Source organism: Aptenodytes forsteri, unplaced genomic scaffold (genome assembly GCF_000699145.1).
Source record: "Aptenodytes forsteri isolate BGI_AS27 unplaced genomic scaffold, ASM69914v1 Scaffold159, whole genome shotgun sequence".
Classification (NCBI taxonomy): Eukaryota; Metazoa; Chordata; class Aves; order Sphenisciformes; family Spheniscidae; genus Aptenodytes; species Aptenodytes forsteri.
This window is the reverse complement of record NW_008794747.1, coordinates 1804979-1829207: the sequence shown is the minus strand read 5'-3', so window position 1 is coordinate 1829207 and position 24229 is coordinate 1804979. Positions and strand designations below refer to the sequence as shown.

General features: G+C 38.2%; 1 protein-coding gene across 1 annotated transcript in view; it reads right to left on the bottom strand.

Annotated features, from left to right (window-relative positions):
• The window catches only part of ZNF217 (zinc finger protein 217), a 30168-nt gene extending 6029 nt beyond the window's left edge, over nucleotides 1-24139 (bottom strand). Inside the window, exons 1-4 of the mRNA XM_009274058.2 lie at nucleotides 24059-24139; nucleotides 6326-8103; nucleotides 3978-4103; nucleotides 1531-3123 (exon numbers count right to left, since the gene is read on the bottom strand). Coding sequence (XP_009272333.1) covers nucleotides 1531-3123; nucleotides 3978-4103; nucleotides 6326-7724 — 3118 coding nt within the window. The 5' untranslated portion in view covers nucleotides 7725-8103; nucleotides 24059-24139. The remainder of the gene's footprint in view (nucleotides 1-1530; nucleotides 3124-3977; nucleotides 4104-6325; nucleotides 8104-24058) is intronic.
• Between the last annotated feature and the right edge of the window lie 90 nt (nucleotides 24140-24229).

The window sequence follows — 24229 nt, the reverse complement described above, 5'->3', positions numbered from 1 at the left end:
TTAATTAAAAAAAAAAAAAAAAAAGTCTTGCAAAGCGCTGTAAATTCCACAACTGCATGAATGACTTCTGTGCTCAGAAAAAAACCCTGTATGTATTTCATTTTCTCAGATCACTGGGAATCAAAAGACAGCAACAACATTTGTCCTTGTGCCCATCCCTCTGCATTCTATGCATAACCTAGAGCCCATTTTACATTCCTCATTGCAATTCACGGTACAGTTCATGGTACACAGACAACGCTCTTCATGAAACCAGGAATTAACTCCATTTCACAGCCACTTCAGTGAGTCAACTGTGATGCTGGCTTTTCCTTTATCCACTCCCTACCCAGACTGGAAACAGAACTGTAACACTTTCCTTCATCCTTCCATAATGCACTAGCAAGCCTGAATATTCATGAAGCCCGTAACCTTAAAACAAGCAAACAAAAACCAGAAGAGTTAGCGAATACATTTTTTGCCACATAACTAAATGCAGATTTACTATTTTGCAGTTTGCTCTGACCTAAGGTAACATAACCCTGCTTGTTATGAACCCAGAATACTTCAGAAGAATAATCTTACTGCTTCCTGAGAATGGGAGTATTCAGAGTTTAAGAACTTAGCAGAGACTTTAAGACTACACAGCACACACACACACTATTCATTTTTATAATAGGAACTTCATTTCAAAATTCAAAATTCTATATTTATAGCTAAGTCCATACTGACCTCAGCTCAAAGTCATAACTACCATCTTCTACAAATAGTCAGACAACTGCTTAAATATCGCCTAGTACCTTTTAATCTTGGCCTCCCGCTAAGTTTTGAAAATGCTGACTAAGAACAAAACACAAAAAGCATGTATTCTATAAAAGTACCCAAGTTCTCCAAATACATCACAAAACATTTATCTCTGCTAGGCCCAGAATTTCCCACAAAGCATTACTACTTAGTGCAATGAGAAACCATAATTAGAATAGCAGAAGTATGTCATCTTGATTTAACAAAGTATTCTGTTCCTACTAAAAACTAAACATTATAAAAACCCATTGAAGAACAGAAGAGTAAGATTTAAATCATAGGTTTATGATTTGTAATACATCCTTTTCTGCAATTGAAGGGAACAATTGTACATGACAGGTTTGGGTTTTTTTTGTAAGAGGTTTTATTTATATTCCAGGTGGTCCAAGACTTCTTGTACATTAAGCAGAAAGGCTCATTCCATATCCTGGCTTAGTTCGCATGTCTGGAGTGCTCTGATGAGCAAACAATACATGTTTGCTATCAGCGACCCATGGCAGGGGGGAGGAAGGAATTTGAGGAACTTTAAATCCCTCTTTAAAATTCAGACCTTCCTGCCTAATTCCCCAAGCCAGGAGTTTGCTGAACCTGAATTTTAAATTTATAATCGAAGCACTGACTGGACTTGGTGAAATGCCAAGTACAGCTTTATTTTCTCGGTTTCAAGGTGGGTACACACTTATTTATATTTCATTCACCTTCCTTTCTAATGGTGTAAGACATTTAAATAGGAAGGAGATACAGTACCTTCTACTGTAGAGCTGGTTACTTGGCCATTGCTAGATCCGCAAGAACTGTAAAGTGATCCAGAGCTATACGGCTCATAAGGTTTGAGAACAGTCAATACATTAGGAGGATCAACATCATCCGAATTCAGAAGCCCTTGTTTGGTTGGCAAAACAGAGGATGCAGGTTTGGTGCGAGAACATTCCTGAGGTAGCAGATTTGCATATCTGTTTGCAACACGAAATCTGCTCATTTCGTATCTTCTGTAATTAGCCATTGGAGAGTCAGTATGTTCAACAGCTAACAGATTAGGTTTCATTCGTTTAGAAGACGTTTCACCATAGTCTAGATTTACATTGCTCACAGATTTACTACAAAGATAGTCTCTTCCTCGATGGCAAGACCAGGCAGATTCGTTTAGGTGAGAGTCGAGAGCCCCATTCATACTGCTGCTTACTAGACCAGATTGGGACACTGGGACACTTAGAGCTTTTCCTTTAGGTTCAGATCTTTTTACTCTGTCCACTACTGGAGAGATACTGGAACTGGAGTGCATTTCTTGCTGAGGTTGTCTATAGTTATTTGCCTGAGCTCCAATATTACTTTGCTGTTTATGAAACTTGAGGTTACTTGGGGCTGCGCTGCTTGAGTCAGCCACTGAAAAGAGAGGGACTTTGTTCTGTGGAGGGTGACACTGTTTAGCTTTCCCCGTTTGCAACAGTTTTTGCTGTGTAGATGGGGAAGCCTTACTTTTATTAGAATTAAAAGACAGAGGAAGCACATCTTTACCAAGCAGAGCTGGAGGGCATCCAGTGCGTCTGGCTTTAGCTAGAGCCTTGTTTCTATAGCCATTTTTGTTAACGGTGTCAGGATTGTATTTGTGCATCAGCCTCTGGTGCATCATTAGGACTTCCGGGTAAAATGTTCTGTAACTACAGAATGCACAGGTGCTGGGTGCTAGTAGGCCTCTAGTTGAAACCACTGAACATTCTTGTGAAGTCCCAACAGATAAGTTCAAGGGCTTTTCTTGAGAGTCCACCATAGGTTTGCGTTTGTAGTTTTCAGTGCACTCTCGCACATCATTCACATTTTTTCCATCCTTTAAAGCACAAACATACTGGACGTCATCTCCCTCTGATGCCACAGAAGCCTCTCTCTCTCTTTTATGAGGAACACTGGGCTGAGCTTCCTTCATTTCCTTCTCAGCCTTTAGTTTTTCCAGGTAAGGAGCGGACACATTCTCGTGTATTTGATTTGAATTGTTACAAATGGAACCTTTGTTCAATTCCCTAGAATTATTTTTCATTTTTAAAAGGACTGTGCTGCCTATTGCATTGTTCAAGGACAGAACTTCCTTTTGCTGCTTGACAGGTGGGCAGCTCTCAGCATCTTTGGCACAATCAACAAGCCTCTTCGAATTTTTGGTTTCTTGAGCACCATCAGCAGCCAGCAAGAGCTCCGTCTCCTGACTCTGTAATGAGACTTTGCTGTCACTTTTCACGTCTGCTGCGCTATCAGCTTGCTTGTCCTTGTGATGCCTCTCTAAATGATACCTCAGTGAAGTTTTCTGTGCTGCTGCGTACTCACAGAATTCACATTTGTACGGTTTTTCACCTGAAACACAGTTTTATCGGTAAATAAGTTTGATACAATTTGATTTGAAGTCTTGAATACAATTAAAGACAAGGGAATAATGTAGACTGCAAAGCAGTAAAATAGACTTTTCTTTCCCCTTCCACATACTCATAATTCTCAAAGTCATCTAAATCATTTAAACAACTACATCTTACTGCTTTTACTAACTACAGTGACATCTTCTGGCTGCGATGAAGATATTTTCCACACGTTGGCTATGTATGGAGATGGTAGCTGACAATATGTTTGGCAGAGATACACAAGAAGTATAGCTGTGGGTCAACTCCCAACAATTTGTAGCCCTTGATCATACCACAAGTATGCTATTCAACAACACAAATGTTACAGTTCATCTATAAATAGAGCTGTTTTAAAAGAAACAGGGATATACATTAACAGAAGTAGAAAGTTTGCCTGGCTATGGAAAACAAAAAGTTGAACTGAAAAATAGACACAGCTTTTTCCCAGGTAGCAGCAACTGGCAGACAACTTGGTACTTGGGAAATAGGCTTTTAAAACAAACAAACCAACCAACCAACAAAAAACCCACCAACTTTTTGCTAGACTGCTAAAAGCAGAAAGTTTTAAAATATATTCTATTCTTAACAGTACTTAATGTAATTACCCTATTCAAAAAGATTTACACTTATGTAAATAATTAATTCCTTCTAAGAAATTTCAATTGGAATTTTTTTTAAGCATGAGAGAAAACTTTGTTCTTAATATCAATAATTTTGAAGGCAACTTCTGTTTTTCTTAAGCAAAACCAAACATTCCATCCAACTGGATTCAGCAGACTTCCTTCCCCTCCCGCAAAGGTGAAGCCCATTTACCTGTATGAGTTCTGAGATGAATATTGAGGTAATAATTTGAGCGAAAATACTTTCCACAATAGCTGCATTCTCTGGAGGCTCCAAGGTTTTTAACTTTTGCTCTTTCCAAACCATCTTCATTTTTATCTTTGGGAGAAAATATAGCTATATTATGAAGAGCAAATGTAAATTTGGAGTCTCATTTAAAACTATCATTAACTATCTTAACTGTCTTTTTTTAAGGAAAAACACAGAATGATGAACTGTTGTCAACTCCTACAGTCTACAAGCATCTTTCGTTCTGTACTGTTGCACACTTAGTAATCAAAGAGCAAAAGAGTTAAAAAGGTTTCTGTCTGTGTCAAGTAACACTGCCGTTAGAGACTGTAACGAAGAAGCCCCAGAGAACAAACAAGACGCCAAGCTAGGTCTCAAAGAAGTAAAAAAAGTTATCTTTACTGACCTACAGGAACTTGATGGAGAATGGCCCATCTCAAAAATTCATACAGGTTATAAACTGTATTCTTTTATTAAAGGGAATACTTGAATTAGTAAGTGTGAACATGATGATTCAGATGGTAAACCTGCTCTGCGCACCATGGCAAAACACAGGAAGGTGTTTTGGGGAGGGAAGGCGGGGAGGAAGATGGATTTTCTTATCAATTGTAATAATAGTTATTATTTCTGTGCTAATCAATGGAGCGTTGTGCCTGTATAACAACATCCTTAGATTTAATGAGTAATCTTCTTTCACTAGAAGCATTAATGCTTAAGCTTTGACAAATATGGGAGTAGGAAAGTGACAGGGATTGCTATTCTGTGAAACATATTCAAGGAACAAATTCACAGATTAAAACCTGGTTCCACTCAAGTGTAAGCAGCAATAGTTACCACTGGAGGGCGGCAAGGACAGCAGAATGTCTAACAAGAAAGGGGAGAAAGCCTGCACACAGTACACCATTCAAATCAACATGATTTCTTTGGCAGGTTGAATTGAAAAAACATCAAGACAACTTCAGTAAAATAACAAAACCAAAGCTGACTAGAAAGCTACAGTGGGAAGGAAGCAGATGTCTTGCTTGACTAAGATGTTAGATACGTAATAGGTAGCTTAAAACAGTTCTCCAAAGTTCCTACGTGTTGGAAAGCTTCTATACTGGAAATGCTAAGTATGGCTAAACTACGGCTAAGACAAACCATAGCTGTTTTAAAACAAACAGATAATGTCTCAATAAGCATGACTCAGCATCTCACAATGAAAGCTGTTGTAGTTTAGGATAAGACATTGAGAAACAAAACAGCAAGTTAACATTAGGTAATAATTCCATTCCTTTGTTACTGGAGGCAAAATAAAGGGCTGCACATTACCAGAAATGGAAAAGTCAGCCGTGTGTGCCAGGACATTCTGTACGTTGTGTCTTTTCTTGAGATTATGCAAGTGTCTGTTCTTTAAATGCAGACTCAAAGCATATCACACACAAGAGTGCTAGATTAGCTAGAAGACTTTTTGCTATTCCCAAACATGCAATATTTTTCAATTAAGGAATCATTCAGTACCATTTGTTTTTCCTAAGCCATAGTGAGATGCAGAATTAATCCTGGGTAACATACAGATTGAGCCCACCTACTCTGTCAAAAAGAGAACTGTTAGCAACCCTTCAAGGAAGAGGAGTTAAATATATACCTCTTTTACATACATGATGTCCACACATTAATAGCCTGCATGCATGTCCTTATGCAACTAATTTAAAATTGCTGGTTCTGACATTTAGGCTTTCAAGTTACACATTGTTCAAAAGAAACGTACAACCCGCAGTTTGATAGAAGAAGTTTGGAATTATTTTTTACTTCTCAGGATCTTAACAACTGCTGGTACTGAGCACTAGACATTTTCTGCCCTTTCTTAAAAGACGCAGGGGAAAAAAGTGAAACTGCAATGATTTCTTCAGAAATACTATTTGTAAAAACACGTGCTGGACAAGAAGGGATATGCAACACTCAAAAGCATCCAGTACAACTAAGAATCTTGCTGTTGCGGGTATGAGAGACAGAGAGAGAAAGAGAAGGGGTAAGTAAACAGTGACTTTTCCTAGACTGATTGTTATTCGAAGTATTTCAATGATTCCAGTAACCCAAATCATAACTGCAAGGCCCAACACAACTTCAAAGATCTCAAAATGGCAGTGTCAGAGCCTTTCTTTCCCCTCTCATTTTTCTCTTTTCCCCTTCCCCCACCATAACATTTCATATCTCTGGCCAAGTTTTGAAAAGATAACCGAGAGAGGCAAGATGCATTCTTTGGCGCTAAAGAGTTCCTAAACACTACAGTAACAGCTATTTGAAACTTATGTGCTCAAAATGCTACTCACCTAAATTAAGTGTTTCCGGAAGCCCATCTTCAGATCCATCTTCAGAGCCTCCTTCTATTCGTTCTCCTGCTCCATTTTCATCCAGACTTGCAATTATATCACCACAGCATGTCCTCGAAGCAGCTGAAGTCTCTCCGTCGGTCCGCCTGTCTCTCTTATGTACTCTGGAATGAAGGACTAGCTGGTGGTATGTTCTGAAGGCTTTACCACACTCTGAACAGTGTGTTGGTTTCTCTTTGTTCTGGGACAATTTAGAATCCATCTCCATAGAAGGCACTTCACCACTGGGATGTTTCAGTTTGTCTTGGGATAAGTTACCATTCCCTGTATAACTGCTGTTTTTATTTACTTTTGACTTCCCTGTAGTTTCAGTCTGACTACCTTTATTTGCATTCCAAATTTCACCAAGTTCTTCTTTATCAGAAGATGAATCATCATTGTCTGTACTTCCTTCTTGCCCTGGTTCTTTAATTTGGCCATGGCCAACTGCAACTTTACCTTTGGTAGCCAGCTGCCATGCTTGATATGTGTTGAAAGGATCTAGTTCAGCTATCCATTTCACAGGTTTTTGTGATTTGTCATTTTCTGGAACGAAGTTTGGCCTTAAGTTCAAGAATCGCAAAAATTCCTCTCTTTGAGACGTTTCTTCTGCATTAGGTTCACCAGTCATTTGGGGGCTTTCACCATTGGGTACTGATTCTTTGGTGTGCACTTTACTGTGCTCAATTAGAGTCTCTTTATTGAGAAATAGGAAACCACAAACCATACAAATTTTGTAAGGTGACGTTACATTTTCAGTTACATGCTCCTGCACCACCTCATTTATTGTTATGGGGCTTTCAGAACCTTGTTGATGCTTGTTTCTAGAACCAGGCTTTCCAGTATGTGTTCTCATGTGATTTTTGAGGAACCACGGCTCTTTAAATCTTCTTCCACATACATTACACCAATACGTAAAAGAATCTTTATGCTTTTTCATGTGTGCCTCAACATCAAAAGCCTCATCAAATGTTTGTCCACACACTTCACAACTAAGTTCTTCACTGTCCTTTTCATTGTTTGGTGAAGGCAAATTTGTTCTTACTTGACATTTATCTAGAGGACTAAGATACTCTGCTTCAACACGCAGGACGGCTGGTTCACAAAGAGTGGGCCTATGCTGAGTTAAAACATGCTTACCAAGTTCTTCAGGATGTTTAAAAGTCTCATCACAAAACATGCAGTCCAGAGGCATGCATCCCTCAGCTTGCATGAGAAACTTTTCTTGCAAGCTTTTGTAAGAAATTGTGTTTGTTCCTTTTATTGTCATTGAGGCATCATTATTCTCCATCTGTGCACCAACAGTACTGGCTATTCCATCCGGTCCATCCATGTATGCCAAGAGAGGCTGAGTTGGCATGTTTCCTATGTTCTGTTCCCTATTACGTGTTTTAATGTAAGGTTTCAGTTCTTTGGGGATGCTCACTGATCACAATAAGGACACTTGTAAAGTTCTCCAACATGTGCTTACAAGTCTGCTAAGCTAAAAGACCGCTGCCAAAGATTTTTTTTCCACAAGCAAAAAATTACTTCTTTTTCATTTGTATCTGTGTTCACACATCACACATCCATTCGTTGTCTCAGTGATGGAATGAGGTTTTTTCAAACTATTTCTTCTGATTTTTCAAGTCGGTAGAAAGAGTCAGTTGCACTTAGTTTTTTTGTACAAACACGTCAAATAGTTGCACTGGGCAAAATACACTCAAGGACAAGTTCAGTGCCACAAAGAACTCCAGCACCTGGAGAAGAGAGAAAATAGTCAGTCAGACTTTTCAAAAGAAAAGGAAGGTATTGTCTCCCAAATAATGAAAACATTAGGGCTAGAGAACTACGGAATGCTTTTGAACACAGACGGCATACTTTTAATAAATAGTCAATGAGGGACAGCTAGAAGACACTCTGGTCACTTCTACCCACCGCAGTTGAAATAGTATGGTCTTGAAGATCCCTGTATTGCATTAGCTGGGCTTCTGTATTAAGATTGCTATATAAAAGCAATACTTTGTCTACTACCTATTCTAAACCTACTCTTACCCAGTTACATAAAGCTGCTGAACCCATGTTTCAATACATAAATTACTGAATTCATAACAAGTGAATGCAGCAAGCCAAAGTAACCTTTCCTCGAACCCATGAAAAACAGTAAAACTTTGTTTGTTCTCTAAAGGCTGTTGAGCAAAACACTTTTTTTTCAAGACTAGACAGCTTGGAATTAGCTTTCATAGTTGGTACACAGTAAGCGTCACTACAAATCTCTGTATTAAGTACTCAAAGCTTTTACTATCATCCACAGATTTACAATCTCTGTGACAATTTTGGGCTGGCACAATTAGATCATCTCAAAGTTTGAAATAAACTAATTATACTGTTTCTTGAACAGGAGTTCAGTATTTAAATCATCCAAGAGGCCAACTATTAGACTTAAAAAGGAAATGCTTCTAATTTCAAATTGCATGCAACAAAAAATGCGTTTTATTGATTATACTCAAAAGGGAAGGTTTAAGATTCTGGAAGATTAAAAAGGGTTATAATATAGTTAATCACAACTCCAACTAAATCTCTAAGTCTGTAAGAGTTATAATGTCTGCTAGCAGCAATTAATGGCCACCACTCTTTGGGCTGTCAAATTATAGTATTGTGGCATTCAGGACCCTGCTTGATCAAAGTTTGGGATAAAGGAAAAGTCCACCAAACTAATACAAGACCATATAAATTGAAGAGGGATCATTCTGAGATGAGGCACATTGCCAAACACATGAATATCTAATGAAAAGAATGCATTCAAAATTTGACTCAAACTTCCACAAAATATTTCACAAAAGACAGTAATTCACATTACTTGAATTAATATGCCTCAAAACACAATAGGCTCTATAGCTCTTATAGCAGAAGACAGTATGGGCAAAGTAGAGTTTTAAAATTCATCTCAACTTCTACTTCTGCCTTGCTTTTATTTGGAAAAAAGATGAAAACATTTTGTTTCATTTCAGCCAAAGAAAGGGTAACAATTCAAACACAGCCCTGTAATAGTTCAGGCTACAGAGATTTCCATGACAAGTAGCTGTAGCAGGTAAAGATGTGGCTATCTATGCAGCTGAGGCTACTTTCTCCAGCCTCTTCTGATCAGCGGTGCTAGTCAGACAGAAAAAGGTGGTCTTAAGCCATTAAATCTTAAACCATTTCAGTAGAAATCAGCCACCAGAACTTGAACTGTGTATACAGCTCAGTGGCCCAAACATCTTTGCAGATAACACTCCTGTAAGGCCACCTGCTGGTAGAACCGCTGGCAGAACCACTATGTCTAACAGCCACGGGAGGTTAATAGGACAGGACCTTTAACCTATCTATAGACCCGAGGTTTGATATGATGCCTTCAACTATATTGGATACCTTTACCTACCACAGAACAGTCAAGCCCAGGCAAGATAACCACCTGGGAAAGGAAACGTGACAACACATTGCTAGGAGCAATAGATCCAATATCTCACACACTTATTTGCTCACTGGACTACAGCCTTGCCCTGAGAATACTCTTTGGTTTTAATTTGAAAAGTTAGCAGCTCCTTTTCCACCATCATGCAGACAACAAGATCCTGGAACCTAATGAAGATGGGTAAAAAAACCCCACAAAACAAAACACACCAGAATGCCAATACAGAATAAAATTATTGTTGCCAGTTGCCTGTCTTCCATTCCCCCCCCCCCCCCCCCCCCCCCCCCCCCCCCCCCCCCCCCCCCCCCCCCCCCCCCCCCCCCCCCTCTCCAGAGCTTAGGGTCTTCATCGTCCAGTCCTCTAATCCAGGTCTAGACAATGATCAAATCTAACACCAAGAGGCTTCTAGCTTTTTTTAAACCCAAGTTGTTTCAGGACTGGGCCAAAGACTCATCACATGCTAAGTTAAACACGAATGCAGGGATCTTGGGGGGTAGGGTAGAGAGTATAAGAGGGAACAAGCCACTGGCTGACAGGTTGATAGCAACAAAATGTGGATTTTCTGCAGCCAAAGTCTCTCTTCTAACTACGCCCTTTATCCCCATTTTCAGTTCTATCACTGCCATGATTAACACTTCCTCTCTGCATAATGACTCAAAAATCTTTTGTAATAGGCAGGTTCAGTTTATGGTGCGACACTTCTGAATTGCTGCTTTGCTTTTGCCTTTCTACCTTCCCCATTCAGTTTTGACTTTCTGGCTTTCACTCACCCCCTATAGGCAGGTGAAGAAGCTGTAACAAAAGTTTGAAGCTGAAGTATTCAAAAAGCTTTCCCTTTTGTAAAACATAAGGAAAAACATATCAAAGGGTGCTGGTTAGCATGTTTTACTTCATGTTTCAACTTGCTGTTTTGTTCTATTTCTACTGTAGTTTTAAGAGGTATTTTTTACACAACAGGATAACATGCTGCGGCAAAGCTCAAGTGCATAAATGGTGACTATCTGCCTGAAAATAATTTATCTGCAAACCAAAAACGAACAGCAACTTTGAAAGACTCCTGAGCACCAATAATGAATATCCAGGCGAGATAAAAAAATTAAACAAACTTAAAGAGTTTAATGCATTTACGTCCAGAGCCACAGGTAAGCATTCTGCAGTAATAAGTATAAGAATCATCCCACAAAAAGGCCAGAGGCATTTCTGGGGTATGAAGTCAGAGCCAAACACCAGAGTGCCTAAAGTCCCATGTACTGAATTGCTGAGATTCGCCATCAACTATTTCATTGCTAGTGTCTACATATACAGAAAAAGCCAGTTACGCTTTATTACGCTTCCCACTTCGTGGCATTACAACATATACACATTAGAGCAACAAGAATTAAGTCACTGTAGAGAGAAAACAGATGAAGAACAGGAGAAATCCACACTCAATCCCCTATCTTCCACAGCATTCTGGGATGAGATGAGAGTAGAACAGATACCCCTGTAACAGGGACCACCAAACACGGTTCTACTCAAACCTAACCTAGGATAATACAAACATTTTGTAAAAACCACATGCTTAAAGACTTCTTAGAATTTAAGGGACAGGCATAGATCAAATCTAGGGGAAGGCCCCAGGTTGGTCGCCAATGTGTGACAAATCGACCTCAATTAATCAATAACATTTTCTCTGGTAACCCCATTGAAAATGGGTCTGTTTCAATCTCATTTCATTTAAATGTGTCAAAGCAGACATCACTCAGCTGTCTAAAAAATTAAACCTGTCCTCACAACTGCATGTATAAATACAGAACATATAACTTTAACACATGGATCATGAGAGGAGTTTAACAGGAGTTTGGATCCAAATTTTATTAGGTATCAATAGGTTTGAACAAGACCTTTGGAGACTTCTTCCATGGCTCTTCAAAGCACTTTACACCCCTCCACCAACCTGCGTTAGCTGCTGAACGCTTTTCAGACTTTCACTGTTTTTAAGAGGAGGCTCTGACCACTTTTGAAGAACTGGCCACAGCTCATCCTCTAGGCAGCATTGCAAAGCAGAGCAAGATATTCCTGTTTTAGGAATCTGAAATGCCTCTTTGCAGTTCAGGCAACTATTTTTCTTGGATATATCATCATGTATAGGATATAGTACCTATAGACCGAAAAAAATTGCAGGTAGCATTTCTGAAGAAAACTGCAGATGCAACTAGACAGAATTATATTTAAACTGAGAAGAAAAAAAAGATAATACTACTAGAGTCAGAAGGTGAGCTACAAAGCTCTAGTCTTATTTTTGTATCTGATGATTACACACTTCACTCTGATTAGATATATGGCTTTTACAAGTAGGCATGATTTTACGCTCTCACTGTTTAGACAAGCTAACACATGCTAAAACTACAAGTACCTACACTAGGATTTTATCCATCATTAACAAAACCTTTCTTCCTAGCGAAGATAATATTATGCCTTGGATTTGAGGACCAAAAATGCTGATTAATTACATTCCTGTTATTCAAAACCCTGTAGGCAGCAGCAAAACTGTCAAGAGTTGCCTTAATTCTGTACTATTGCTTCCTTGGGAAAGTGGACAACCTGCAGTTTTGACAAGCACTGTAACTATTTGTGGCTGAAGGTCTGTGTATTAGCTCAACAAAAAAAATACAGTACCTGGGGTTTCTTCTGTTGTTTCTCATTTTCAGAAGACAAGAACAGACGCAACACACCAGTATCAGTCAGAGATATTGAGTAAAGGAACAGAACAAAACAGGAAATCCTTCCTTCCAATAGCTGAAAAGCGGTAAGTTTGCTACAGGTTAACTCAGGGTTGAAAATAAAGAATGACTATCCCTCCTCACAATAAAGTGAGTCAAGAAATCCTGACTTCTGACTCCCCTATCCATTTGTAAATGTCGACATGCATCTCACGCCAGAGTCCAGGGCCCACATGTTCCAGTGGTTGCTGCAACTGCCTTGAGGTGAATGAGCAGGTCAGGAGGAACCTGTCTTGCTCAGCACACCTGGATATTTCCTAGAGTGGTCTCTCCAGGAGTGACAAATTGTTCTCAACTGCAGGATGCCACCTATTGTACTTTATTCTTCCAACAGTCCAGAGCCTGAGCATTTAGCAAACTTTAGTTCACAACTGAGTCATATTTGGCTATATGGCCTTTAGTCACATATTTCAACAGGTTTGCAGTGATACCCATTATATTTATAAACACCGCAAAACATATATAAATAAAGATTGAACTGGACAGATGAGAATATCTTGTTTTCATTGCACTTGCCACACAACCTAAGAACCACACCAAAAAGCTGCTGCATACAAATGGATTATTGAAATAGAGAAAATTTTAATTAAGTGCCTGTAGAGAAGTTTAATTTATTTTTATTAAATTACACAACCAAAGATGACACGTTACAGTCTCAAAGATTTCTTTGGGAAATGACCTATCAGTAGTAATTTTATTGCATTTCTACTTCCTGCATTTCAAAATTTCCATGAATATGTAATAAAAACTCTAGGCACACCTTTCAGAGAATAGCAAAGTCTAACCATTGAATTTCCCATTTTAAACACTACAGAGCGCTGGGAATAAAAGCTGCATAGCTAGTATCAGGAAAAACTATTCCTTGCTGATCCTGTGCTAGCAAAACTATTGTTAAACTGTAAAAAGCAAGCTGGAACAATTACAGAAGTTAACCTAGCTGCTGCAACACTTTCTTAAAAACAGAAGTGAGAAAACTAGAAGAGTTACAACTAAGTATATGATACTTAGTTACTTTTTTGCGCACTAGAAGATACCTACTCAGACATAACTACCTCAACAAACTGTTAGCAAATCCTTAAATTCAAGGCCAGCAGCAAAGCTATCGCTGTTTAACAGACGACCAGAGTTTCCTTCACTATCCTACTAAGGTTCCACAAGGTTTCAAGTCCTACATAATCCAGTGCCAGCAAAGAATGAGAAACCCACGCTCAAAAACCCACCAGAGAGCCAGCTGCTGCATATTAACTACCTTAATTATTACTGTGTCTATTTGACTTGAGAAACTTTCAAGTAACTCTCAAATCCACTTTAAAAAAAAAATACTCAGTTTTCCTCACGTTTCAAGAAGTTTCAGGATATAAAGAGTCATTTTACATGAAACGTTCTTTTCTCTTGGTATGTTTATACCTCAGAACAGGTTGCTGCTCTTTGGCATTGCTAATGAAATACATTTTATACTGCTGACTGCTTATTGGAAACCACAAGGATTTGAGGACCAAAAATGCTGATTAATTACATTCCTGTTATTCAAAACCCTGTAGGCAGCAGCAAAACTGTCAAGAGTTGCCTTAATTCTGTACTATTGCTTCCTTGGGAAAGTGGACAACCTGCAGTTTTGACAAGCACTGTAACTATTTGTGGCTGAAGGTCTGTGTATTAGCTCAACAAAAAAAATACAGTACCTGGGGTTTCTTCTGTTGTTTCTCATTTTCAGAAGACAAGAACAGACGCAACACACCAGTATCAGTCAGAGATATTGAGTAAAGGAACAGAACAAAACAGGAAATCCTTCCTTCCAATAGCTGAAAAGCGGTAAGTTTGCTACAGGTTAACTCAGGGTTGAAAATAAAGAATGACTATCCCTCCTCACAATAAAGTGAGTCAAGAAATCCTGACTTCTGACTCCCCTATCCATTTGTAAATGTCGACATGCATCTCACGCCAGAGTCCAGGGCCCACATGTTCCAGTGGTTGCTGCAACTGCCTTGAGGTGAATGAGCAGGTCAGGAGGAACCTGTCTTGCTCAGCACACCTGGATATTTCCTAGAGTGGTCTCTCCAGGAGTGACAAATTGTTCTCAACTGCAGGATGCCACCTATTGTACTTTATTCTTCCAACAGTCCAGAGCCTGAGCATTTAGCAAACTTTAGTTCACAACTGAGTCATATTTGGCTATATGGCCTTTAGTCACATATTTCAACAGGTTTGCAGTGATACCCATTATATTTATAAACACCGCAAAACATATATAAATAAAGATTGAACTGGACAGATGAGAATATCTTGTTTTCATTGCACTTGCCACACAACCTAAGAACCACACCAAAAAGCTGCTGCATACAAATGGATTATTGAAATAGAGAAAATTTTAATTAAGTGCCTGTAGAGAAGTTTAATTTATTTTTATTAAATTACACAACCAAAGATGACACGTTACAGTCTCAAAGATTTCTTTGGGAAATGACCTATCAGTAGTAATTTTATTGCATTTCTACTTCCTGCATTTCAAAATTTCCATGAATATGTAATAAAAACTCTAGGCACACCTTTCAGAGAATAGCAAAGTCTAACCATTGAATTTCCCATTTTAAACACTACAGAGCGCTGGGAATAAAAGCTGCATAGCTAGTATCAGGAAAAACTATTCCTTGCTGATCCTGTGCTAGCAAAACTATTGTTAAACTGTAAAAAGCAAGCTGGAACAATTACAGAAGTTAACCTAGCTGCTGCAACACTTTCTTAAAAACAGAAGTGAGAAAACTAGAAGAGTTACAACTAAGTATATGATACTTAGTTACTTTTTTGCGCACTAGAAGATACCTACTCAGACATAACTACCTCAACAAACTGTTAGCAAATCCTTAAATTCAAGGCCAGCAGCAAAGCTATCGCTGTTTAACAGACGACCAGAGTTTCCTTCACTATCCTACTAAGGTTCCACAAGGTTTCAAGTCCTACATAATCCAGTGCCAGCAAAGAATGAGAAACCCACGCTCAAAAACCCACCAGAGCGCCAGCTGCTGCATATTAACTACCTTAATTATTACTGTGTCTATTTGACTTGAGAAACTTTCAAGTAACTCTCAAATCCACTTTAAAAAAAAAATACTCAGTTTTCCTCACGTTTCAAGAAGTTTCAGGATATAAAGAGTCATTTTACATGAAACGTTCTTTTCTCTTGGTATGTTTATACCTCAGAACAGGTTGCTGCTCTTTGGCATTGCTAATGAAATACATTTTATACTGCTGACTGCTTATTGGAAACCACAAGTTATTTAAACACCTTTTTTTATTTCAATCTAAAAGTTTTGCTTTTTCAGAATAGTTGTTCCAGTTCTATCTAACGAACATAAATAAAATGAACCAGTTAACATCACTTTTTCCCCTCATTGAGACCACAAATAAAAACTACCTTATAGATATTATCTATTTTGTCTGGGCACATCTATATTCAGGTATAAGATCGATCATAGGCAGAGTAGCTCATGCATAAATAAATACAGCTTCAAATTCTCAAATAAAACCCTGAGCCGAGGCTGAACTTAGCTTATTTAGAGCATCTTTTTTTTTTTTTAATACATATGTATCATTGCATAAAGTTAAGCCAGTTGCACCACACCTAGTACACACACAGGATGTTAGGCGGAAATACCATCCCCAAGTAGTTGCTAACAATATTTAAGAGCTCCAAACTCTCGAGATAGTACCTATAGTGTCCTTGGTTGTGTGTGTAGTGTTTGCAGAACCCATCAGTGACAATGGCTCCATTGTATGAGCAGTACTGGTGTGCTGTGGCATTCACAGGCTCCGATGTTTAGTCAGAAAGTGAAGCAAAGTGTCATTGTGAGGTTCTAATTTACCAATTGCTCCAAAACATTAGTCAGATTTCCAAACATCCACAGCATGAAATTTCAAGTTTGTCCCTACAGGTATTAGGGTTTTTATGGCAACCATATAACTTCCTTTCTCCGTTTAAGAAGAAACACATACATGTCACACCTCACGCAATAAGGTGTTTTCCTGTATTAGACAGAAATGTCTTTCCTACCCCAATTTGAGGGAAGGATAGGCCCTAAATCTAGGGAACACAACACTATGTGCTGCACAGACTGTGACCTTATTTCTGAAAGAGTACAACTGCCCATCTGCCTATGACTTAAGTTAAAACACTGGAAAGCTATGAAAGTCAGCACAGAAAAAACATTATTTTGCAGAATAGTAGAAGAGTCAGTTCTTCATAACACTACATGAAGCCAATAACTTACTCTTCATTACTGCGCGTTCTATTGCTTTCTAGGGAAGGGAAGAGCTACTCCCTTCTATCTTTTAACAGTAAATCATTTTAACACAACTTCCCAGTGTATTTCTTTGTTAATGGGGGAGCATGTGAGTACACCTAAGATTGTTTCTCATCCACACATGTTTTTGTACCAAGTGTTCAAGTACAAAAATGTTTTTAAATAACGTTTGTTAACAGTTCAGTCTGATAAAGAACTAACAAGAGTACCTTTAAAGGAAATGGAGATTTAGGGGGAGGAAGGGGAGGAAGAGAGTTGTTTGTTTCAGTTGCAGGAAAGATCAAAACGAAGACGTTCAGGTTGAAAAGAGAACATAAAAGATGACCCCAAATTGGAATTTCCACTCCCTAAGTCTGCAAACTTAAGTCCCCTTGTTAGTCTTCATCCTTCAGGCTTGAAGTTTTCAAAGTTATCCTAAACTTAAACTCTTAGAGGGTTTTCATGGCTTATCTTTTTATCCTAAGAGAGAGGCTACTCTGTTTTCCTCAGTTACAGTCCATTCTGACAACACTACAGAGCTTTCCAATGCAATGATACTAAGACAATTCATAAAAACAGAACTGAAGAAACACAGACATACACACCAGAATGCAAGAATATTATCCAAGCATTTCTCCACAAACACTTTAGAAAGATTTTGTATTGAAAGCTCTTCTGTAGTCAGATAAGAGAGACACACATGCAAGTCATTTTCCCCCTGAAGTCTAGCAAACAGGATTTTAATCACCAGTGGAAAATAACTAGTAGTTAATAATGAACAATATTAGGAAAACTCCCTCCCCCCATTTCAGACATCTATACTAATAGAAACAAAGGATATCCTTTCTTTAAAAAACCTTTTCCTGCGGAGTCCCTTTTTCTTTAAGGCTATATGTCTAGCAGTGTTTTGGCAGAGGATGGATGAGCTGAATGTGTCTCCTCAGTGAACTGAATGCCTCTTTTATCAAAAGAGGTAATTATTCCTTTTAAAGCAGAGAACATATAAGCTTGCATCATTTTGCACATGTTTTTCCTCCACTGAGCAAGACCAAATATAAGAGACTAATTCTTGGCATTAAAGGAGGAAGTGCTACAAATAAGTATTGACTTTTAAAGTTCAGAAGGACTGCTCTAATAGCCAGATTTTTTCCCGTTTTTTTCCTCTGATTAGGAAAGAATTTCTGAGGAACCACAAAGCCAAAAAACTTTAGACAATATGAAGTGGCCAATACCTGCTGTAGAAAGGCTGAAAGACACAAGAGTGATCCTATTTTAAATAAGTCTGGGACACATTTCACCACTGCTATAAGATGATGCAACTTCATTGAATCAAGAAGTTACATGCACTTAAACTGGCAATGACCCCTTACCTTACAAAACAGTTTATTGTTCTCTCCACAGCAGGTAAAGACTCTCTTAGTGGAGTGAGTGATACATTTTTATTGTTGAGTCAGTCTCACCTTACATAGACTGGCTTATATGTTTAGTCTTGGTTTTCATTTGAAAGAAGATATTTTCAGAGACCTTAAAAGCAAATTTGACTTTTTTACTTCTTGGCAGAAGGATGTTAGGTCTCTCCAGCAGCCACAATTACAAAGAAGTGGTAAATTCAGAGTTTACCAAATCAGACTTAATTCCTTATAACTCAAGAGCCAGGAGATCTCTGTAGCAATTACAGGCAAGCTGCATCCCTTTGGGCAGCATAGGTGAAATAACAGGAAAAGATTTTTTTACTATTCCTGAATTTGAGAGTAGTCGTCACTTCCAAAGAGTTCACTTTGTTAAGGTCATTAATCTTCCCTAGTGCTCTCACCTGATTTCAACTCTGAATCTCTTACCCAAGACAGCTCAAACTCCTGTACCTTGGAAGAAAAAGGAGCAGCTTCTTATCCCTCCGCTCTGCAGCGCGCAGACTTTGAAATTGTCACTTTCAAACAGATCAACAATCATGTATTTGCAAAAATCAGTCTTGAAAGATGGAGAAAGGTACACAGTCCAAGGGAAAGACATTTACTTCTACTTAAGTCATCCCCTGGACTAGCATCTGAAGATACTAAAATAGAAAAGTGCTAGAAATAGACACTTCAAATAGCTGCCTCCTTTCTTCCATGCAGGTGGGAGATCTTCCAGAGACACACATAGACTGATGGAGACTAAACCTTTTTAATTGCCTAGCATTACATTATCTCACACTAGTGCACTGAAGGGATGTATGTGATGATGTCGTCCAACCTACTGGGCTTCAGAGTGCCAAAGTGTCCTAGAAAGTAGAGTTAGCATCCACAAGAAACTGACCTTTCAAAGAGGCAGTAGTTTCATACACAAATTTTACTACCATAAGAAAAAAAAAAGATTAGAAACAAACTTTAAAGCTAAACACAAATTGTGGCTTCTCCAGACCACCTTTACATCTGTTTTCCTTACAATGTACTAAACATCATAGTCTTTGGAGTACATCTAATTTGCTTCTTCCTACCTGTGTACCAAAAGAGAGAGAGGCTGACATAACCCCAAGGATTTCACCCAACCAGTTCTCAACTATCATTATAAAGTGTAAGCACAATACAAGGGCCTTTAATTTCCCTTACGTAGTTTGTCAGAGGTAAACTGCACTCACTTTATTACACTGAAAAATGCAAGTGTACCCATTGCGCATAAACAAACTCAGACTTTGATACTTTTAGTTACATAAAATCTTTAGCACATAGAAAATCACTATCCCGTCAATTATTCACTTATACTTGGATGGGTTTCTGCTCAAATCTTTAAGTCTCACTGATCTACATAGATTTTCCTGCATATTCTAACCACATTTCCTCTTGTATTTTCTTTTGAAATTCTCAAGGCAGTCTAATAATCCATTCCATCTTCTGCAATGAACTCAAAGATGTTATATTTCTAAACAAGTTTGTCACCTATATTTTTGATTTGTAACTCATTTTTTTCCTAGCACATACATCATTTTAATTTGAAATTGAAAGTCTGTTCTTATCATACCACTTAAATTGCTGCCCCCCTTAAAAAAAAAAAATTAAGGAGGAAGACTCAAAAGAGCCAGATCTGTGATAAGCTATAAACTATGCTCTGACCAAAGTCATATGATTATAACAGTAGAAGTTTTAATATTTGTTTCCCATTGACATGCACCCAGGTTTGGCATAAAAAAAAGTTTTCATCAGCAACAAAGCAAGACTACTTGGGGAAAAAAGTCGATCTCTAAAAGCAAATCGTTTTGAGAGTAGCTTTCTGTTTGGAGGTGCACAAAAACCTAGGTAAGTTTAGGCTGGAAAAATACGTTTAGGTTTTTTTAATCCTAAAATACAACACATATTGAGAATCTTACATAGCTTGTAAATATTATTTTCCTTACTTTTGTATTCAGTTGCAAATCTCTTGTGGTATGAGTCACATCTCTCTAAAAGCATGCATACAGTAGTCAGCAGAATCCCCTGGTTGTATTAACGCACCAGAAAGAAAAACTTTGTTACTAAAGTCACCTTAAAAAAAAGGGAGTCAAGGGTCATCAGAAATGACCCAAAGTCCATTAAAAGTAAATAGCAGTTTGAAATTAATGTAGTTATGAGATGTGGAAAGAGTATCTGATTGGAACGCTGACGTTCTAAATCAAGAGTCTCAAAAATAAGAGGGCTGAGCTGGCAAATGGCAGCCCTGCTGTAACTGAAATGTACTGTCTTGCTATATTTAAAGACAATACCTCAACAGTTAAGTATTAGAACATTTTAAGTGAGATAAATAAGCATAAGACACGGGCAAATATCCTTGGTTATTTAGTCATCCTGAAAGCAGTGTGGAAGTGTGAGGGTGAGTTCAAAGGTCAAACTCTTCTTTCAGCTTCTGGCAAAGAAAAGAAAGCTTAGCCCATTTTACCTTAGGGAAGGGGGGGACTGTTCTTTCCATATGCCAGCGGTAGTTACAGCATTTCATAACACAGGAAAGAGGGAGTGTATTTACATATACAGTGTATGGAATCTTTTACTAGGACAATGAATTCCAAATCAAGATTCAGGTTAGAAAGAGTTGGGACAACAAAAAGTCCCAAAGAACAAAGGGAAGTTAAAATTTACTTAACGTTTCCCCAGAGCTTCTTAATTACAAACTCTCAGATTTTTGTAACTAAAAGTTTATTGTAATCACTGTTTTGAAAGTCTTAAGTGAAACCCACAGTTCCCCTTTAAAATTATTTCCCTCGATCACAGTAATAACTTAACACTTTGTTCATATAAAATATGATATTAATCTATCAACATAGTTCTGAATGAAAATATAGTAGTAAGGAGAAGAGGATACATTCTGAAGATTAGAAATGCTCAAAAAGGAATTTTTTGAGTGTGATCTAATGAAAGGGGAAACCAAAATGAAGTAACCTTTTGTGTAAGACAGTCTGATAAAAGGTGCTAAAGTTTATTATCTTCCTCTTTCCAGCCCCTACCCTAAATCTTGCTCTCCCCACCCCTACCAAAACAAAGTAAAAAAAACTCCCAAAAAACCAAAAAAACCCATTATTCACTTAAAACGAAGAAAAAAAATCCTCTAATCCAAAGCCTGGAAGCCATTCTCTAAAGACTACTTAATATGAAACTTTGTTTACAAGATACAAATATAGCCTTCTTACCACATTTAACACCAGAAAACATGCACTTATTTAAAGAAATGTTTTTTCTATTTTGATCAACAAGGACGTAGGTACTCATTTTAAATTTAAATTCGGCCCCAATAGTGCCATACGAATGTTTTAAATTCATATATGATATGCACTGTTTAAGAATGTTTAAACAAAGGAAGTAGGAAAAGCCTCAAAACACACAGCAAAACTTAATGGCTTAAATTTTAAAATATATACTGATTGCAGCATGGCACAATTATTCTCTTATGCTTACAGCCAGTCTTCAGAAAGAATAAGTGCAGTCAGTGTAGTAATTTGTCCCACTGGAAATTCTGTATAAAACATCTACCTAAAATAAACAAGGCTTCGCAGCAAGAATCGTCAGTTGCCATTAAGGACACACCTTAAAGTTCTTACCACACAGTAACTAAACAAGTACAAACTAGTGGTGACTGTTTGCTACTTTTGTCTGAAAAGTTAATGAGATCAATTCACTTCTCAGTATCAGATCTTAAGATAATTTTCTTAAAAATGCAAGAGACAAACAACCCCAAAACACGAATATCCAGGATTCGAGTGTCTGATGTTTTATCGGAATGCCTAAGGTTCTTGTAAACACGAATATAAACATTTAAACCTGACACCACGCAATACTAAAAGGTAAAATGCTTAACTGCTAAGAATACTGTGCTCTGGTACTGGAAGGCAGCTGTTGTTCCCCTGCCTTTTCTTTTGTTGTGCTTAATCTCATGTCAAGTCATTCAACCAACTCCAAAGCGATGAAGACATAATTGAACAACCTTAACTAAAAACTGATCTACTGTTCTTAAATAGCTATATATACCGTTTAACGATTCAAAAATGCTAACATATGAAAAAGAAGCTATAAAATTTAAATCAGCAACTCTGGTGCATGCAGAAGAGTTGCTTGGCTGTAGGCCAAGCCAATCAATAATCACTGTAATAACCATGTTTCTAAAGTTATTTGTTTTTCATATTCATCATCCTAAAAACTTAAAGAGAAAACTTGAAAACTCGTACTGCTTTCAGGAACGAGCTGTGAGATATACAATCCAAGTGTTTTGCACAGAATTACAATATTGCTTATTAAAAAAATATGTTACAGAAATATTAGTGATCACAAAGCCACATTCCTGCTACAGATCTTAAAATATTGACTCAGTTACAGAACTAGTAAAGGGGAAGAAAAAAAACCCACCTCCTCCACCCTTTCCCTCTTCCCTCCCCCTCTGCCAAAGAATGCAGTTTATCCCACTTATTTGAAACTGTCCTTTTATATTATCCAAGGAAACGCTTAAACCTTAGTGTGGACATCACAAATTAAAGTATTAGCCGTATTCCCAAACCTACAGTTAATAAGAGCTCCTAAGAGCAATAAAACATGGCGTTAAAGCATTTGCAAGCCATTGTCATAGCACTGTGCTCTGATACCTTTGCAGACACAAAACCAGCCCCCACCAACCAACAAGCATGTAAGCATTGGTCAGCAAGTCAATGCCTGCTATTCAACTTGTAGTTAGGCGTTTTATTTCTGTGTCTTCCAGATCATATCACTCCTGCATTTCAGGGCCTAATAAAATGTGAAGAATGATATGCTCCCTCTCTCTCCTTGCATCTGAAACTGCGTTATTTCCCTCTCTTCTTTTTCACACATTCTTACAAAAAACTTCCCTTTTCACATACTTCTATAAGAAAACATTTCACTGCATCTACTTCAGTTCCTATTTCTATTTTCGATTTTCACTAGATCCTTCTGCTACTGCCTCCCCCTCAAACCCACTGGTAGAAACTGATGTAGTTTTAAAGCTCTCAAGGTCATTTCAGAAATGAAAAAAAAAAAAAAACCCAAAAACCGTTGTTGCCTTAAAAAACCTTTAAACACACAAAACCCCTGAACTAAACCCTTTTCAAATTCAAACGCCTTTCATCAGCAGATCAATAACCCAACATAAAGATTTTTGTTCACCACCACTTCAAAACTATTACACTTCAATTCAAATACTTACTGGGAGTCACACAGCACATTTTATGGGATGGCTCATTAGAGTACATACAGACCTTACTTTGGCTGCAGGTTTTCTGTGTGGGAAACAAACAAATAAAAAAAAAACCCACACCCAGAAACAGAAAGTCCAGTGGGTATCACGAAACAGGAATGAAATCCAATCTCTAGATATTCTAGAATTTTATTGTCCTCGCTTGGCAACGTCTTTTGTTGCTTAAGAAGTCAGTTGAGGCTTATTTATTTATTTTCTAAACTTCCCATTCTAAAAAAAAAAAAAAAAAGAGAAACACGGTGCCAAAGAAATTATCAGGAAGGGTTTAGTCTTGAAGACAAAGGTAAACGAAACAAAAACTGGCAAAACGGATCAATAAACTTTTCATTAACCCCCCCCCGCCCCATGAGCCACTTACTACAAACCCTTCTTCCAGGAACATCTTTGACTCACAAAGAAATAGTCTCTTCCCGCTCCACCCCCCCCAGCCGGCAGAAAAGCACCCCCAAAACCCAGGCTCGACGCCTTGAGTATTTAAAAGCAAATACCCAGGTATACAATGGAAGTTTGAGACACCTACTTGCGCGGGGGGAAGCAGGGGAGGGGGAGGCGATCCCGGGCAGGAGAAGGAAATCGGGGACAGCGAGAAGTTTATGGGTGGGAGGGAGCGAGGGAAGGGTTGCTCTCCTCCGCGCCCGCCCCTGCCCCCCCCTCCCCCCCCCCCCCAAACCCTGCCGCTCTGAGCTTTCCT